Source organism: Emys orbicularis, chromosome 13 (assembly GCF_028017835.1).
Source record: "Emys orbicularis isolate rEmyOrb1 chromosome 13, rEmyOrb1.hap1, whole genome shotgun sequence".
Lineage (NCBI taxonomy): Eukaryota > Metazoa > Chordata > Testudines > Emydidae > Emys > Emys orbicularis.
The window spans coordinates 36,830,943-36,850,481 of NC_088695.1; the positions used below are offsets into that span (position 1 = coordinate 36,830,943).

General features: G+C 48.9%; 1 protein-coding gene across 1 annotated transcript in view; it reads right to left on the reverse strand.

Moving 5' to 3' along the window:
* Positions 1-10,639: 10,639 nt before the first annotated feature.
* The window catches only part of TMEM104 (transmembrane protein 104), a 66,473-nt gene continuing 57,573 nt past the window's right edge, over positions 10,640-19,539 (reverse strand). The window contains exon 10 of the mRNA XM_065415725.1: positions 10,640-11,461. Coding sequence (XP_065271797.1) covers positions 10,701-11,461 — 761 coding nt within the window. The 3' untranslated portion in view covers positions 10,640-10,700. The remainder of the gene's footprint in view (positions 11,462-19,539) is intronic.

The following is a 19,539-nucleotide window of genomic DNA, read 5'->3' on the forward strand; positions in this document are numbered from 1 at the left end:
ACCAGGAGCGGAGGGAGCTTTGCATCCAGCAACGGGTGCTGAGCACTTTGCAAGACTGATTCCCATCGATGTACAGGGACATCTCAAGACAGAACTCCTGCCAAGCCTCAAGTTGGGGGAGGCTTGGTGTCTGCGGTGAGTCGGGGCAAGGCAGCACTGCAGCCCACAGCTGATTTGGTCGGTGGAGGCAGGCAACTTGCTGAGCGTGGCCTGCATTACTTCACTTGGGAGGAAGATGAAGGATTTGGGCTGGAAGACATAAGAACGTCAGGCAGGCCTAGGGGGGAAGAGCATGGCTGCAGGAGGCTGGAGTGGGAGGAAGAAGATGCCTAAGGAATCCCCTGGGATCCATTTAGCCTCATGTTCCCTTGGTTCCTTTACCACTAACTGCAGAAGCAGCTCAAACCTCCGCTACACCATCCCATGCACCACTTGGTGTAAAAGCATCACTCAGGTCCAGATCCTTAAAGGTATTTAGATGGCTGGCTCCCATTGAAATCAACAGGAACTGGTCACCTAAATACCTTGGAGAATCTGGGCTTTACTAAATGCTCCATTATAAATCGGCCTTCACCCGAGAACCATCGTTTCTAGCCATGCCTCCTCCTAGTGGTAGGGAACATACACACCATCTCTCCCTCCACCCCCAGTGCTGTGAGGCTCCAGGGAGAGGAGGCAGTGACGGGTGCAGCATTTCTAGTATGCTGAGTGCAGCGGGCCTCCCCAGCTGACTCCACCAGGCACACGGCGAAGCCCAGTCCTGGAGAACCCCATGGAGCATGGACTTGGGATCAGAGCTCAGCTGGGCTGTTTTCCTTCCGAAAAGGAGGGTTGTTTCAGGGTTGTGTTGTCCCCTCATGCTACAAATTGGATTTTTCTGCTCTGACCTCTGCTGCTGGCAGCGCGAAACCTGCCAGTGCCAAGGAACAGAGTCATTAGTATAAGGACCAAAAATCCTCTGCCCTGGACTCTCTGCCATTATCTCTAGCTCGAAGCAGCTCGGATTCCTAACAGCCTCCACGGATGTTTTTCGAACCTACAGCTAGCAGAGGGCTGTCGCCTAGTGCCCCCTGCTGAAGCTGTGTGTGAGCACGCTCACCCCCACACCACGCAGCTCTTCAACAATCATTCCTTGCCCCACTAGAGGGCCTCTCATGTGAGGCGCTCACAGCGTTTCACACATGAATTAAAGCAGGCAGAACCCTGGTGCGCTCAGTGTCACCAGCCTCCACGTTACAGATGGCACCGCGTGAGTGACTTTCCCAAGGTCACACAGCAAGTCAGTGACAGAGCTGGAGAGACAACATGCCCCCGCCCCAACTTCCCTGCGCTAACCACTAGGCACCACTGCCTAAGCACCAGTTCCGTTCTAGATGTGTTCAGACATCCAGCGTAGTTTCTGTGTGTGTCAGTGCTGTCTCCACAGCCCATTCCACTGGGCCACAGGAATCTAGCTAATGGTCCTTTCCCCAGACAGCTTACCTAGAATCTACCCTGGGCAATCACAGAAATCCAGCCCAGCTGGAGCAAACTAGACCATCCAGAAAGAATCCTTGGAAAGGAAAGAATCTGGACTGGATTTCTATAGCCACGCAGCTGAGGTTCTGCTCCACTGGCCAGCTGGGCGAGTTGTGAGACAACGCAGCATTTTGCAGCTCTAGCAGCAGATTGGTCGGCGCAGCCCAGCAAAGGGTCACATGGGGAAAGCCGTCTCTGTAAGCTGCTGCCTCATTGGAAACCATTCCTTTTTTAATATTGGTTCCCATGCCTCTAAATCTTTAATCGTCACCATGCAGTTGTCATTGACCCTGAAGGCAATTCATAAAACTCATTCCTAGAGTCATCTGTTTGAAATGCTGGTTCCAGAGAAAATAAACTCCCCCCCGCCCTTACTGCAAAAGTTCATTAGCAACAAAGAAATTGAAAAATAATAAAAAAAACCCCACAAAATGAATAAAAGCGCCGAAAATGCAGGATGCTGTCTGGGTACTGAAACCCTGAGGTACTGACAGTCACAGCCTTGGTTTAATCATCCTGTGTCAACGGGAGATGGGGTTTGTTTAGTTAGCTACCCAGGAACCTCTTGGGTCAACACCACACACACAGGGCAACACCAGCCCTGGAGCCAACAGCCCCAGCTGCAGCTTGCAAAGAGGAATCATGATGCTTTTGGCCACTCAAGGTAGGTCTACAAGGGGAGGTGCATTCTTAATGCGGGTTAACTAACTCAGGTTAAAACAAGAGTGAAGACACAGCAATCCAGCTTTTAACTGGAGTTAGCAGCTTGAGGCTGGAGTTGAACCTGAGCTGCTAACCAGTCTCATCCCATCTTCACTGTTATTTTAACCCGAGTGAAGAACGCTTTATTTATTTATTTTGACACAATGAGGGCTGGTCTGCTCTGGCGGGGGGAGAGATCGATCTAAGATACACAACTTCAGCTACGAGAATAGCTTAGCTGAAGTCGACGCATCTTAGATTGACTTACCTCGTGTCCTCATGGCGCGGGATCGACGGCCGCGGCTCCCCCGTCGACTCTGCTTCCGCCTCTCGCCCTGGTGGAGTTCCGGAGTCGACGGGACGCGTGTTCGGGGATTGATTTATCGCGTCTAGACGAGATGCAATAAATTGATCCCCGATAGATTGATTACTACCCGCTGAGCCAGCGGGTAGTGAAGACGTACCCTCAGACTCCAGCTGAGGCAGAGAGAGGTGAGAGGTCATATTTGGTCAGTGGCAGAGCCGGGAATAGAACCCAGGAGTCCCTAGCATGCCAGCCCCTTGTTGTAATCATGGCAGTACACTTCCCTCCTAGTTTTGACAAGTTACGGGGTAAAGCTGATACCTTTTTATTAACATTCTCTATAAACGATTTGTCTAGGGTCAAAAATCCATACCAACAACTCTTAAAGGGGATGAACATCTTTGATTCTTACAGCTACAGCACCTTGGACTGGGTTTCCAACAAACTCTTTAAACTAACTTTAATGCAAGAAATGTAATGAGAGAAAACAAAAGAATGTTTGTGTTTCAATTAAAACTCACTGGACAATTCAGAAGGTACGAGCTGACCTTGGACAAATATTGAAATTTCTATCGAGTATGCTGCTTAAGTGATCTAAGGGTTTATTTGCATACAAAAAAAACCCTAATTAAAGCACTGCTTGGAAAAGTCAGACTCCCTGTCCATACATACAGATGCCATTTGAGCCAAAGGCAGGTTGATACTGCTGTAGTTTCACAAGCACTAGGGACCATAGGCCTCTGAGCAGTTCTTAGAATGAGCTCATGTTAGACCATCTTTTATCACAGAGACCCTGGGAGAGTTTCAGAGTCAGCATGGTCTCCAAAAAAGGGCTGTGATAATATCCTTTTCCTATGGTCCCTGGGACCAAGGCATCTGCACATTAGACTGAAATGTCTGTTCCGCGGGCAGGAGATGTTAAGAGGGGCTTGGCAGTGACGAGCTAAAGCTCAGTAGAACGCTTGTAGCTGAAAACCACAGTTACCAACTTTCACACGGTAAACAAGCACCCCGGCTTTCACAATAAGCCAGAAATCAAGCCAATCCCTAAGAACCCCAACACTCTATGTGACTAGATCCCCCCGGTGTGCAGTCTGGGACTGTGGTGGGCCCACTGTGCACCCCTGACACTCCCCTCCCCTCCCCGTGCTTGCTGGGAGCCAATCAAAAAAAAGAGGCAACAAGCAACAAGACAAGCCAAACAAGCTACAAGCAACTCACAAGCCAATTAAGCCAAAACCAAGCCCAATTTCTGTGTTTTTTCCACGAGTTTGGCATGTCTGCTGAAAACCTCTTGGCATGGAGGAGGAAATGTGCATTATTTGTATATCACTGCACAGCACTATTCTATGGTTACAGCAGGAGGCAGGACTCCTGGGTTCTATTCACAGTGCTGCCACTGATTTGCTGTGAAGCCTTGGCTAACAATGTGCTGGAACCTGGCCTATTGGCTGCTCTCTAGATTGTGAGCCCTTCAGGGCAGGGGCCAGCTTTTTGTTCTGTCTGTACCGTGCCTAGCACAGTGGTCTCCTGATCCATGACTAGGGCTCCTATGTGCAGCCATCATATAGAGAATTAATAAGAATAAAACACCACCTCTTGGCTGGAGAGAGGAGAACGCTGCCAGGATGGTGCTGGAGCACTCATCTCCCGAGTCAGTGTTCCTCAGACTAAGACGGAAGAAGCAGAAAGTAAAACAGTAGCGGGGAGGACGAGGGTAACACGGATTTCAGATTTCTATTCAGTACAAATGCGGTGGTTGGGTAGTAAGTAGCCATGCCACATAAATAGAAACCTGCTGAGGCACAGCAGGTATGACCTAGAAGGAAATAGGGCTGAAAGAGGTAGCAAAGAATGAGTGGGGAGCTGTCGGGAGCTGGAAGCCATCAGAATGACCGTGGCAAATTGCATCTATTTGGGGAAGTTGGCCAGCTGCGTGAATAGGAAGCTGGCCTACACCCGCCAGGATTTCTCTCTGTGCCATTATGAGTTCACAGATACGAGGCACTTACCACTGCTCCCCAATAGCAGTAAACCTCGATGGAGCTGATGCTGTTGTAGATGGCACCTGGAATGGAAGTTAAGGGGAGGGCCTTCAGCAGGAGCCGTCTGGTATATCCTGAACAACCCAACACTGCATCGTGGGCTCTGCACAAGAACCGGGGGGAGGGATAGCTCAGTGGTTTGAGCATTGGCCTAATAAACTCAGGGTTGTGAGTTCAATCCTTGAGGGGGCCACTTAGGGATCTGGGGCAAAATCAGTACTTGGTCCCACTAGTGAAGGCAGGGGGCTGGACTTGATGACCTTTCAAGGTCCCTTCCAGTTCTAGGAGATAGGTATATCTCCATTAATTTAATTTTTAATTTAACCGGAAGGCCTCACTCCCACCTCAACTCTGCTGCTGGCTGAAGTATCATTTCATCTCTCTTTAGCGTGAAGTGTGGCTAAGTCCTTAACTGCCTCACATGGGAGCTGGCAGAACGAATATGCTTTGCAGAGGGCTTTGAAGATGGCAAGAGCTACTATCAGCCTCTATCAATTTCCATTGCTATCAGACTAGGCTTGTTTTCCTTGTTTAGGAAATCATCCCCTTTCCCTTGCGACTCTTGATTGTACCTACAGATCCCTTTGAAACTTCCAACCCCTCTGCTTCTCTTTCATCTCCTCTTTCAAAGCTCCACCTCTGAAGAGCAGTAAAGTCCTGGCATAGTGCTACCGTTAACCACCTGGCATTGGCTGTCAGCTACCTTCTGTCTTCACCTGCCCCCTCTAATTAACTTTTATCCCTCCGGCCTTCAATGGGGGAGGCTCCGGCAGGTTTTTGTTATTCATAGGGAATGAGAGCTTTAGTGGAGAAGGTTCTTGAGAACTTGCTAAGCTGGTGCTAACCAAAGGAAACAGGTTTGTGCGACAAGGCACTTCAAAGGCTGTAGTTCTGCTAGGAGGAAGTAGCATTCTAGCATTTTTCAGGCACTGCAGAACGGCCCTTGTGTCCTCCCCCCCTTACACGCTCTGCATTTATCCAACTGCTAAGGTCTTACCTTGGCCAGGATAATGGCCAGTGTCACAGGTAATAAATGCAGAGTCCAGCTGTGCTGGCTTCCAGCTAACAATCCAGCCTTTTGGACTGTTCACCGACCACTGAGAATGCTCCTTGTGCCAAGTAGCTTGGAAGTTAAAATGAATCATGCATCTGTGTGAAATGTATCGTAAAAAACAGTCTCCAGGGCCAGCTCTGAAAAACGATAAATGCTTCTGGAGCGGCGGCCGGCTTGCAAGCGGCTGGGCTAGAACAGGAGCATCTGTACCTAAGCCATGAGCCGGAACACCCAAGCACAGGAACCGAGTGAGGGTGCAAGCAGCTGTATATCTGTGACTGGCATGAAATACTCTGTCAACAAAAGAAGCTTACAGGTCATCGCAGACTGTCTGTGATTAGGGTTATACCATAGGGGTTTACAGCCAAAGGAAGGAGGCATTATCAGACCTGCTAAAATGAAAGAGGGGGAGGGAGAAACAGTTATGGGAAATGAAGCTTATAATCTCTAGGACACTGGTTCTAATCTAGCCCTGGTTAGTAGGGGCTGTAAGTCATTTGAATGTAGCATCTGTTCAGTAGCTTATGTGAAATGGCTTGGTCTCATGCTTGTTGCTATAATAGAGAAGCATCCACATCACAAACACTGCCACAACTGGCATCTTCTACAGAGAAGCCAGAGATTAAATGGCCATGGAGACTAAAATACCCTCTGATAGTGGTTTCCCCAGCTCAGGGCTGAGGCAGATTTGATGGTCCACAGGAATGAAGCTTGCACTGCTGCTGATGCCCATGCCATAGCTACATGGTGGAAAGAGGACTTCACACTCCGAGGCTGTCTAAGTAGCACACAGCATTACATTTATTAAAAAGGTAACATTGTCCCAAGCCTGTTTGATACTTCAACCTCCCTCCCGCCTCCTCCCATGTTGTTGTTGCTCTTTGAAGCGTGGCAGAAGATTGAATCCAATGCCACTTTGATTTTAGATTTACAGTCCAGCCAAAAAATCCTCCACTGTCTGTTGAGTCCTTAGAGAGAATCATGGGAGGAGAAAGTGTTTATTTCCATCGTAAAGATGTGTTCTAATATTTTCAGATAAATCAAGCTGGGTTTTATGACGCTAATAAATTTGCCAGCAGAAACTTCATTTGCTGCCAGAGGCGGTGGAATGATTCAATTTGTTTAGTTTTAAGCGTAAGGGAATGTAATTGAGAAGGGTAAAGTACAGATGTTTTAATTGAGTTTTCAGAGAACATCTAGAGATGCAGGAGGCAGGAGGCTAATAAATAGGGACAGACTAGGGCTTCAATTACTCTCTGAGCTGTCACAACCGCCCCTGCCCTCTTTGTCTGCCACCTCCCCGCCTTCTGCTGCTCCCACGGACTGATTAGAAGTGGTGCCACCACCAGGAGAAACCATTTCTTACGCACACAGGAAAAGGCCAAACCAAGAAAGATGCAGAATGTGTGTTTTATTTGTATGCCTTTTGGAGAAATAATTACACACTGGGACAAGCGGAGTACGGCACGGTGAGGATCCAAATAACCGACTGTCATAATAGCCATTTAAAAATCTCATTCTTAAACCAGACAGGAGACGAGTTATCATGCCACACCAAGCCAGTACAGCAACTGGACCCCTTCTGCCCCCTGCCGGCTCTGCATCTAATGAGACGGGCAAGGACCTAGTGGAGATATTTGCTCTGGCTTGATCCATCCAACTCCCCGTTTTCCTTCAACTTTTTGAGGCATTTCTCATTTCACATTTTAAATGGAAAATGTTCTGCCCCCCTTCCTCACTGGGGAGTTTCTCCCATTAGGAGGGTTGATTCTTTCACCGATCGAGGATGGCAGATGTCTGGAAAGTCTCTCCGATGTTGCTTTTCATGCGTAGAGAGGAGTGTTCCCTGGTGGGGCACCAGGCAAGACACCCATTCTGCAATGAGCCAGACATCCCTTGCTGCTGAGCTACATCTCAGATCACAGCTGTTCACAGGGATCCCACGGAAACCACCCTTGTGCAATGTTCCAAAGGAAGCTTCTCAGGAGGGGAGTTAATCTAAGCCAGAGAAGAAAAGGCACATTGTAATTGAAGTCCATTAAAACCAATTCTGCCTGTCAGAAGGCAGAGAGCTGTGGAATCTCAGGTGCCCACGCAAGGAGGGCTTAGTGGGAAAAAGGGAGGCAGTACCATGGTCAGACCTTTTTGGGCTGGAAGGGGAAATTTCCTGGTGGTGGGAGGGTCACTGCGCTTGCCAGGAGATCATGAACCAAGCTATGCTGCCTCAGGCCCAGTTCCCAGGCTCCGGGCCAGCAGCTTCTGCACACGATACAGAGCTTGATGTTCGCAGCTGTACCAAGGTGGAGACTGGCGCACTCTCAGAGCCGAGGTCTGCTAGCAACTCTGCTCCCTGACCTGGACAGGCTAAGGGTGGGTGAGTGAGGGAAAAGGACAGCAGGATCTTTGAGCATTTGGCAGCCCTGGAGCAGAGAAGGAATAAACGGCTGATTAAAGTTGCCTGTTAGCTTCTGGACACTTGGGGATGTGGTCTGGTTTGGTGCTGTCAGTGGGACACAAGGTGAGAAAATCAGCTCACTGCTTTGAGGGATTGAGACGGATAGAAAGACCCTCGAAGCCTGTTACCAAAGGAAGCCTTGTGCCATGTAGCATTTCCATCCATTCTAAGGTCCTTCACAGGCTCATTTCTTTACTGCAAATGTGCAAAACCTATTCCTACCAGTGCCTGCCCCTGTGCTGTACAAGAACAGAAGGGCCCAGTGTGCCCTGCCACGGCGTCTGCGATCTGTCCCATTCCTGGCTGTCAGACATAATAGCCGTGAGAAGGAGCAACAGAAGGAAGCAGGTGCAAACTCCTGCACTAGTCCCAGCAGGTGGCTCCGAGCTCAGCTGTACTACGGATTTGCCCTCCAAAATGCATCTGTGCTTTTGTTCTCCCTACCCTAGAACAGAGCGTCGGGCTTAGCAATTCACTCACAGAGCCCACTCCGTAACCTGGCACCAAAAGAGCCAAATCAGCTTCCTCGTAGCACTTAGGGCCGTGTAGGTAGCTGAGTGATGCACCAGCAAGGACTGCCAAATCCTGTTTATGATCGGGAGGAGAGGGGATGTCAGGTTTATTATGCTGGAACCAACTCCCCTCCACCCAACTGGCACATCCTGGTTTACGCAACGTTCAAGGACATCTTCACGTCGCTTAAGGGGGTGAGGGGTTCCCCCCCCCCCCAGCTTTTTGAAGAAAGCTGCTTTTGCACAGCCCCTGCCACCTGAATGTTTCCATGGCAGGAAGTGCTTCATGTCCCGTAGAAACCTGAAACTTGTATTAAAAAGAAAGCTTGATTAAAAAAGAAAAAGACGGCATGCCCAAGCTCACCGTTGGTGAAAAGTGACATTTAATATAGCAGTAGCACTGGGAGCAAGGGTGTATAATGCCAGAGACTGGCAGCTGTCTTTGAACCTGGCTTAATCACAGGGGGGGGAAATGTCTTAAAATATTTAAGGTAAAAAGTTTAACATTAAAAGTTCTGCTTCCTGTTATTAAAGCCTTTATTTTATGACCTTTGACCCTGGGCCCTCAGATTGCTAGAGTAATAAATGTGTCACTTCGCAATAAGAGAGTTAGCAGCCCCGACAGCACAGATTTAATCAAAGACTGTCGGTGACCAATACAATAGACAGTTCTCATGCAAGAAGAGAAGTGTCTCAGCCTGTAAGCTGGGGTAAGGGGTGCTAAGCGGAATTTTTGGAGGGTGGACGTTTCTTAAACTCTGTCTTGAACAGATGCAAGAAAAATTCTTAACCCTAGGCAGAGGGAGAAGTTAGAAGCAGGATAATAGTGTTATGGACCATTTCCAGAGCATCTTCCATGTTTTTCCTCTCTCTGCTTATACTTGTGAGCTCCATTTCTGAAGTGAGACAGGCACAGTGAGTGGGGCAGTGCTGAATTCTCCAGCTGGCACTACATTCTCCCCTGAGTTAACACCCAGCTTGTTTCAAAGCTAATTACCCAGAGCAAGAGACTGGAAATGTCAGTACGCCCAGCAAGTGCTCGAGGGTCTAATGCATGTCACGGACAGGTAATTAGCACCTCCCAAGGCCACACAGATCCTGACTGCTGTGGCCATAGTCTGCCCTGCTGCTCCAGCACTTGTGAGATCTGTTCTGACAGTTGAGGCCACTTAGCAGCACCAAAGAGCTAACAAAGTGAGGAAGAGACTGGGATCCAGAGCCTCACAGAATGGGTTTGCCTTGGGAGGGAGAGTTAAGGCAACCAAAAAAAGTGGCTGGAGCAGAACTCCAGGACAAGGGTCGGTGTAATCTTATCAAATCGGCAAATGAGCTAATCCAGACCCATTGAATCCACCCCTTCTACCCCATAGACCACACAGCAAATAAAACAAAGGCCAATGTTTTCTGAAAAGGTAGTAACAGAAATGGAGAAACCGTGAGAAAGATTTGTAACAGGACCAGTCATAGTAACCACATAGAAGCCCATTGCTTTCTATAGTCTCCTGACCCATCCTCCAGACATGCCACCAGTTGTCATCCCTAGTTAACCGGCTCCCTCACCGTGCACCTGAAATTCTTTAACAGAACCAAAAAAGTCTGCTACTTCCTTGGTGAGGGGTAAGTGGATCACTCCAGAGAACTGCTGTTGGATTGTATTAGCAGCTATAACAGTTCCCTGTCTCTGGCAGATATTTGTCCAGCTCTCATGGGGAGCAGATGCAGGCCAGACAGCCTTCCATGTGCCGAAACCTGCAGAACCATAAGGAGGCTGCTCCTGGACAGAGAGGAAGATGCTCTGTAATGGAGCGTCCCCAACTCAAGGCAGAAATGGTCAGACACTGTATAACCATGGAGGCCTTCTGAGAGCTCCCAACCCTGGCTTCGCATGATCAGTTTGAGAACCAGAATCAAAAGGAGGTTGAGCAAGTTACATCAGCACCCAAGGTGAAGAGGGGATAAAAAGTCCTCAAGTCCAGAGCAAACCTGCATCAACAAGCCGATTGCTTGCGAAGAGCAGGTTGTTGGGTTTTTGTTAACTGAGTCTGAAACAGGAGTTGAAATCCTGGAATCTCCCCCAGAGCCCTGGATGAAGAGTGCTGCTGCCCCATCATCAGAGTTTTGTCTCACTCAGGATGATATTTGCAGTCACAAACACAAAGCAAAAGAGACTCCAGAGCAGCACAAACCAGATCCAGAAGATGTGCCGGAAAGGGGACAGATGGTTATTGACTGTGCCACTGCCGAAGACCAGCTGAGTGTCCTTCCGACTACAGTAGGCCAAGAAAGCTGGGATGATGTACTGGATCCCATTGCCAGCATAGGCTCCCGTGATGCCCACCAGGGACTCCAAATCATGTGTGCAGACAGCCACCAGCACAGGGGGAATCAGAGTGATTGCTGGAAAGACAATCCTATCCACCACCCATGGGTACGTCCCACCTTCCCGGTGGAAGAGGGTCTTCCAGTTGTTCCGCAGGGTCACAGCGATGATCGGGAAGTTAGTGCTGATAGTGAAAACAGGAAAGAGGCCCAGGAAGTAACGAATGAAGGCGATGTTGGTGATGTTACTGTTGGTGAAATTGAGCGTGTACATGTCCATGAGGGTCTCATTGCGGAAGCAGTAGATGGCCGTGAAGGACAGGAGGCTGTAGAAACCCAATATTAAGATGTAATCCAGCAGCACCAGCTTGTTTACATGCTGCTTCTTGGAGATTGGAGTGATGAGGGACGGCAGTGAGTGCTGGCACATGAAGGAGTAGACACACACCCCAAAGAGGTTGGGGATCCCCGAGAGCTGCGCCAGAGGTGGGTGACCTTCCCCTTCACCCTTGCCGATGTGGATGAGGGCCAAAATAATCATGACGACAAAAGCTGCAAAACGAGAGAGAGAGAGAGAGAGAGAGAATATGGTAAGTCATGCCAGCGTCCAGGCTCCCAAACACAGCTCTCCTCGGCAGCACAATCTCTGCACTAGATCTCGCTACACGTCTACAGCTCAGGAGATAAGGAAAACCACTTCCCTGTGGAGAATGTGGCACTGCATATCAAGGAAGAATATACAAGGGAGTTACCACTTTATTGGCTTTCAACAGGAGGCTGTACATCAGAGAGAATCCATATGGGAACAGCCTTCTGACTTAGTCTTAAGCAAGTATATCTAACCATTACCCTCTCTCAGGAAATGGGCCCGCTGTGCTCTGCAAAGTTCAACACTGCTGTCATTCATCACCTCTTCGCCTCAGGGTCCCTCTTTCTATCCTCCTTGCAGAGGTATGTGAAACACCTTCCCCACCTATGAAGTTAGCCTAAAGGGTATTTGAGAGAGATTACTCTGTGCAGGAGGCAAGATCCTTAACCTGGCCACAGACACCAATGCCACTCGTGTGACTTGCTAGTTGAGGTCTCTGAAGCATTAGCCTACGGGGTGTGTGTTGGGGATAGGGCAACTCACATAGCTGCTATCACCTGGGAAGGTGGGTGGCTATTTCTTGGGCAGGAAGAACAGGCTGTCTACTGCTAATCCCAGAGGAGGGAGCGAGACTAAAGCAGCACTGAAAAAATACATTAAAATTCATCAGTTCCAGGCATAAAATCCATTTGCCTGCCCTTTCCCCTGATAATGGGAAAAAACCCAACTAATGATATTTTACTAGCCTGTCAAAACAAGGTGCTTGCTATGGACAAGAAGAAATATGAACGGCTGGGTTAAAGTCTAGGCAGGAAATGAAGCCTATCTCACACTCCAGCTGTAGAACCTGGGCTAAAAGCAGTTAGCCACGTACAAGGGACAACAGCCTACCAATAACCACATCCTGACGTTATGGAAGTCACCGCAAGCCTGGGAAAGCTGGTCACTGGCTGAGTTGCTGAAGGGTGAAATACTTTGCCTGCTTGACAATGAAAGACTGTATTTGCAATCTGAGGGAATGTCTACACTACCCGCCGGATCGGCGGGGATCGATTTATCGTGTCTAATCTAGAGGCGATAAATCGACCCCCGAGCCTTCTCCCGTCAACTCCTGTACTCCAGCGCTGTGAGAAGCGCAAGCAGAGTGGACGGGGGAGCGGCAGCAGTCAACTCACCGCAGTGAAGACACCACGGTAAGTCGATCCAAGTACGTCGACTTCAGCTACGTTATTCACGTAGCTGAAGTTGCGCAACTTAGATCGATCCCCCCCCCCGCACACAGTGTAGACCAGGGCTTAGATTGGCAACGACTGGGAAGACACGGTTGCCCTGGCTCTTGTACAGCTCTGTCTCTGGCTGAGAGGCAAAGCACAGCAATGAGTTACCAGGTAATACAAAAAATGCCAACATTCCTATTAGACAGCTTCGAATGTCAAACAAACAGCAGACAAACGAAAGCAGCAAGTCTCCGCGTGGAGCATCCCATAGCAGGTAGGCCATGTGTGCGCTAAAAATGTTGGGTGCCTGCCGTAGGGGAACAAGGATGCTCATTTGTTCAGCAACTGTAATGGCTCCTACACCCACCAGCGCCTGGAGATTGTGTGGTGTTGTAGAGGACCCCTTGGTGGGCGTAGATCTAAGGAAATATTTGATGTTTACGGAATAAATTCACAAGCGCTCCACTTTATCCAGTCCGTAGAAGGGAACAGATCAACTTCATCCAAAGCCTCCACTGATGCAGAACTGTAACGTCTTTTCTCTTAAGCCAGGGGCAATTGTACTTCCCAGCATCTAACACAGCCTTGGCACTAAGTGTGCCAGTAACTGGGCCTAGCACCCCAAAACATCCATTTACCCATTTCACTGGCCAAACTCTGATACGTACTCTACTGCAGAGAGCCTAATGCAATAGACTCATTACCCAAGGATGATGACTCCTAAACTCATAGGGTACACATTACCCATTTTATCCCACATCATAAGCAGTTACCCACACTCATCCCCTAACCCTTTATCATACCTAGTTACCCACCAGCTCCACCCATTACCCTACAGCACCCCCTTTCATTCCCTCTTTAAGAGTGTCCCCCTTGAACTGATCCTCTATCAGTAGGGTCCTACCAAATTCACAGCCATGAAAAACGGGTCATGGGCTGTGAAATCTGGTCTTTTGTGTGCTTTTACCCTATACTACACAGATTTCACAGGGGGAAACCAGAGTTTCTCAAACTGGAGGTCCTTCCCCAAAAGGGAGTTGCAGGGGGGGGTCACAAGGTTATTGGGGGGGGGGAAATTGTGGTATTGCCACCCTTATTTCTGCACTGCCTTCAGAGCTGGGTGGCCGTAGAGTGGCAGCTATTGGCTGGGTGCCCAGCTCTGAAGGCAGTGCCCCCCTGCCAGCAGCAGCGCAAAAGTAAGGGTGGCAATACCGTACCAGGCCACCCTTACTTCTACGCTGCTCCCTTCAGAGCTGGGCGGCCGGAGTGTGGCGGCTGCTGACTGAAGGGCCAGCTCTGCAGGCTGCAGCGCAGAAGTAAGGGTGGCAATACCGTACCAGGCCACCCTTACTTCTGCCCTGCTGCTGACGCCAGCGGCTCTGCCTTCAGAGCTGGGATCCCGGCCAGCAGTCGCCGCTCTCCAGCTGCCCGGCTCTGAAGGCAGCACTGCCACCTGCAGCAGCGCAGAAGTAAAGGTAGCAGTACCACAGCCCCCCTACTATAACCTTGCGACTCCCTACCCCCACACCACCTTTTTGGGTCAGGACCCCTACAATTACACTACCATGAAATTTCACATTTAAATAAATAGCTGAAATAATGAAATTTACTATTTTTAAAATCCTATGACCATGAAATTGACCAAAATAGACTGAATTTGGTAGGGCCCTATCAGACTCCATGACACATTTCAATCCACCCCTCTGCAGTTAGCATTTTATTGGCTGCACGAGCTACCCACTTCAGATTTTTCATCCCCAAGTGAAAGACGACAATGCTGGCTGATAATTTTGCAGGGGGTCTAGAATCTAAACTGGCTGTTACACCAGACCTATTATATAAAAGGCATAACTAGAGCAAGATCACATTTGGAGTATCAGGCACAACATCCATCCCCGAGACCGGACATAGTGGAGAGAGCTGGCAGGATTCAGAGCTCTCTCCCCTCTGGGTATTTACACACTTTCTCCAATTCTAATCGGAGCCGAAGAAAAAGATACATTACAAATCCGAAGGCAATCATCACAGGAAGGGCCTTTCTAGTTCTCTGGTAAAGTGTTCTCTCCCCCCAAATTATCACTGACAGAAAGACTCCAGAATGCTTGTTAGCCATTCTAGCAAAAGCAGAAAGACCTTCAAGTCATCCAGAGCCTGCCTCGGGACACTGAGTATACTCAGCAGGGCTGAGAGCGAGCTTGGACAGACTGACAGGAACAAGAAAGGAAACGCAAGACAGGAGAGGACACAACACTCAGGAACGAACGAGCCAGACAGGTTACACTGCTTGGGAAATGCAAATAGAGGACATTTATTTCTCTCTTTTGGGAGAAGCGTTCGATTCATGAAGCCCAGTCTTGTATCTCTGTCATATCTTAACTATTTTTAACTGCAAGAGCCCTGCACCTCTTTCCCCGCTGAAGAGAGCACAAATCTCTACCATCTCTGCTCAGTCAAGAGCTGACCTATCAGCTCTCATTCAACAATGCACAGCGGGATCAGCTGAACGCCCTGGTGATCCTCAGAGTTTGCACCCCTTTTCAGAGTCTTTGTATGGCAGATTGGTAACCTTAGTCAGCTGCTCTGTGGGGACCGGAGCACCAGGTGCTTTATTCACACGCGACTCTAGCAGTAGAGCCTTGCAGGCTAGCTTCTGTTTCCAGTATACGCTCTTACAGCAGGGGAGCAGTGCAGGATCACATTTCCACTGCGCAACCTGTCAGAGTCAATCCCCCCCGGTACTCCCGCCTCCATACTCCATGCCTGTTATGGAGATGGGCCACATGAGACCTGTCACAGCTTTCTACGCAGGTGACCTGCATGCACACAAACACCAAGCTGTGGAAGGAGGCTAGGAGGCTGCTTCCAATTCAGAGACAAAAAACAACTTTCCATCTTGCTTCTGGATTAGAATAAAAACTGCTGGAGGCAGAACCTGAGTCGATTCCCCACTTTTTTAGGGTTCAGTGTACAGCTCCCCACTTTCACATTCTGCCCATGTCAGCCTACTCCAGTTATTCTGCTGTTCACCCCACAGTCCTCAGCAAGACCAGGAGAAACTGATGACTTCCTTTATAAGAAAGCCATGCTTTGTTATGCTGGGAAGTCTAGGACTTGATCTAAAACAGTGTCAATGAAGTGGCCCTCCACTGACTTCAATGGGCCTTGGATCAGATCCCTAATGGGGAATGATGGGGTTCCCCAGCACAAGGCCACCCACAGTGGAGATTGTAGAACTACAGGTGCAAAGTTTCTAAAGTGTTCTGAGAACCTGGGATAGAAGCCTGCAGAGATGAGCAAGCTATTATGTTCTATAGAATGGCTGTATTGCCTAAATGAAATCTCTTCCTCACACGACTATCCTAATGAAGCAAGTCTAACAAGAGAGGTTAAAAATCTAGCAATATCGTGTCAAAGTAGAAGTGCTACTCCTCTGCAAGAAGCTCTCAAATGAAATGTTCCCCTAGCTTGGTGGTGGCAACATGTAGGAGTGCTATCCTTTTCAGTGGCTCATAGCGTGCCTATCTCCCATCCTTTGAGGGGGATGGGGCTGGCTGGGTGAATTAGGAGACTCCCCTACTGAAGTCCCGACCACAGATAGATCTCTATAGCACTGCTTCCCCAGCAGCTGTATTCTCTCTTGGCCGTTGGGGTGGAACAGTGTCTCTCCCCTGTCCTGGCCGCTGAAATTGGAGAATTAAATGTTCACATATTAGATTTATTACCTGTCCCTGGGAGGAAGCAAGCCACAAATGAAAACTCTGAAACTAGTTATGCCCAATGATAAATCAAGATGAAAAGAGGATGACTGCCTCTGACTGACAGGCAGTCTCGAGCAGATGAGAAAAAGATCCCGTGTGTATGCATGAAGCTTCCTGTTCACATCCTTCTATTCTTGGGGTAGCAGGCTGAAGGCAAAGCCAAAATACTCCATTAAAGTAGCCTACGGCTCCAGCACTAACATTCCTATGGTGCTCCTGCACCTGGAGGGAACCTGGTTAGCAGAGAGAAAATGTGTTAAGAAAATTGCTCATGTGTAAGGAATAGGTTTGGGCAGGAGGGACTGAAATATAAAGCAGGGATGGAAGAGACTTTCAAACACCACTTCAGAAGGATGAGAGCCAGAAAAATATAGAAGACAAATATAGCTCTGGTCCCGTCCACACTAGCTAGCCGTCACCAAATAACAAATGGTTGACAGAAATCTAGTACAGCTTCGCCAATCAGCATGGACTGGGATTATTTTTCTGAAAACTGCACTTGTCAAACCAGGCTATAGCCTATACCATCCAAACCCCACCCCAAGTAGCTTACAGCTTGGTCTTATGCTGATCAAGGAAACTATGCTAGAACCTTGTTTAGAAATTCAATTGCCGCTAGCATGATTTTCAGTTGTTGCACAGACAACGCCAAAACTGCAACCATTTCTCCAGGGAACGCAGGAGATAAAAGCAAGAGGATCAGACACCTTCATAGTTGGAGACAGGCCTCAAGAATGTCAAGGGCATATGTAAGGTGCCTGTACACCACTGGTTCTCCAGTTGTGTTTCATGGAGCACTCCTGGTGATCTCCATCATGAAACATTTTGAGACCCAAGCAGTGGGAATTAAAAGTGGGGGGCAGGGAGAAGGATGTCTCTATGAGAACATTTCTTAGTAAGTGCATAGGAGAATGAAAGGAGATGGAGAATGCCCTCTCTACACCATGTGATGAGAACCATATAGATAACCTACCAGAGGGGAAGGGGTAGAAGAAAGGAGGAAAGGCCAGAAAGATCACGAGAGAGTATGAAAAATGAAATGCAACTGTAAAGTGATGGTAATATGATGCAGCACCCCGCCTCTGCTTCCTCCCCCACCCCCTGACACCCATGTGAACTGCAGCTTCCTTGGAAAACAGTGTTTATGGCTGATTGAAACAGTTACACTAGTCAGAGGGGCAGATTACATGGTTTCAAGGGGTTACTGGCAGGTTACAATCGCCTCATGCACTTGAAACTTATTTGAATGTTTAGAAATAAATAAAACGAGCCCCTGTACAAAAGCAGTGTAAGAGACTAATTCATACACGCCCCAGACAGCTCATTTTCCACTCAGCGAGACAAGTGGTCTGGGAGGGACATTTCCGCATCCCATCTTCTCCCATCCTTCCTGGTGAAGGATAGAAAAGGGGTGACAAATGAAACACAACATGGCTTTTTAATTACCACCCCCGACTGAGATTTTCTGTTGTTCGTGGGGAGAGGACACCAGCTCTCTAACCTGGAGGACACAGGCCTCTTCTGAGAGGAAAGCTAAGGCTGCCTGTCCTCCTTGACCAAAGAGATGTTGATTTTAGAAAGATGACTGCTCCGCTATCAGGCTCTCGTGGCCAGACGAGGGAGGAATACACATGAGCCTATATCCGAAAAGCAGCCCTGATGGATATCTGGGAGTCTAGGGATATTTAACATTCCACTAGAGCCAGCACAGATGGATCGATAACACAAAGCCATACAGGGAAGCGAGAAAGTGAAATCAGTCTCTCTAAGCTCACCATTTCCTCAGAGCCCGACTGGGATCCCTCCGTTAGCCTCATGCTTGCCCTGCATTCCTCCACAGGAGAAGGGGTGCTGGGCTGGGCTGATCTCGGTCAGCCATCCATCCCGAGCACAGACAGTAGAGCAGGGAATCAGGACGTCTCAGGCTAACCCCATGTGGGGAGCTGGAGGCACCAAGAGGATGTTCCCCAAGTTTGCTCTCCATCCCCCGGCAAGATGCAAGTGCTGGAAGACAGCAGTCTCAGGTTGGCTCCTTGTCCCAAGTGTTGAAGATGTTCCTTCCCATTCTCCTTCAAAGCAGAGGGGTGAGAATGTGGTATGCTCAGATGCCGTCCTCAGTGCATGGGGAGCAGGGACAGAAATGCTAGGAGCAAGTCTGGGACCTGGATCTCTGGTGCTGAATGGTGGTGGGAGAACACAGCCCTCCCATGTTCATACTCCATCCTCCACATGGAGTGAAGTGGCCAACGTGACAGTCTTGGGTCACCCTTCTCCACCACCCCAAGTTTGCTCTTCACCCTCCACAAGGAGCAGGTTGGAAACAAAGCATCCACCAGTCTGCTCCTCCTCTGTCCCTGCCACATCGCCGATGCACAGCAGGTAGCAGCTTTCACCAGGGGACAGGACCTGGGTCTCTCCAAATCCTGAATATTTAAATTCACAGCTGCTATGAGACAGAATTTAGGGAGGTCAGAAGAAAACAATGTCTCCGTTTTGCCATTAAACTCATTATGAATATTTGATGATTGAGGCAGGGTGTCCTGGAGTCGGGTGCCTGGAGTGCTTTTAATTTTACTTAGTTGCCAAGGAAGGCTTTCAACATTCATAATAATAAATACATAAAAATCACAGCTCCCAAAAATCCAATTCCACTGGTGCTTTCATAAGGCAACAGAAACCCCGTCAAGCCTGACAAGCCAAGGATAGCCCTCCCCTCCCCAATATCTGCTCTTTAGCAGTAAATCCGCCCCCCTAGAGCTGTTGCCCCGATATCGTGCTCCACAATGATTTTCTGACTTCACCTTTCCTTGTAACCCACTGGTGCAGCTCCGCGTGGTAGGACTGACGCAGCAGAGGCACTATTTTTAGAAGAGTTTTGGAGAAAAAGTTTTGCCTGGAAGGTAGAGAAGTTGCAACCTTGCCTCCAGATCAGCCTTACTCAGAAGGAAACAGGAAAGCCCCAAGTCAAGATGTGCACCGAGAAAGAGGAAGAAACGCAAGGAGATGTGTCAGTCGCACTGCTCAGTAACTGGCCAGGACCATGCTGCAAGTCAAGCCTCACTGGTG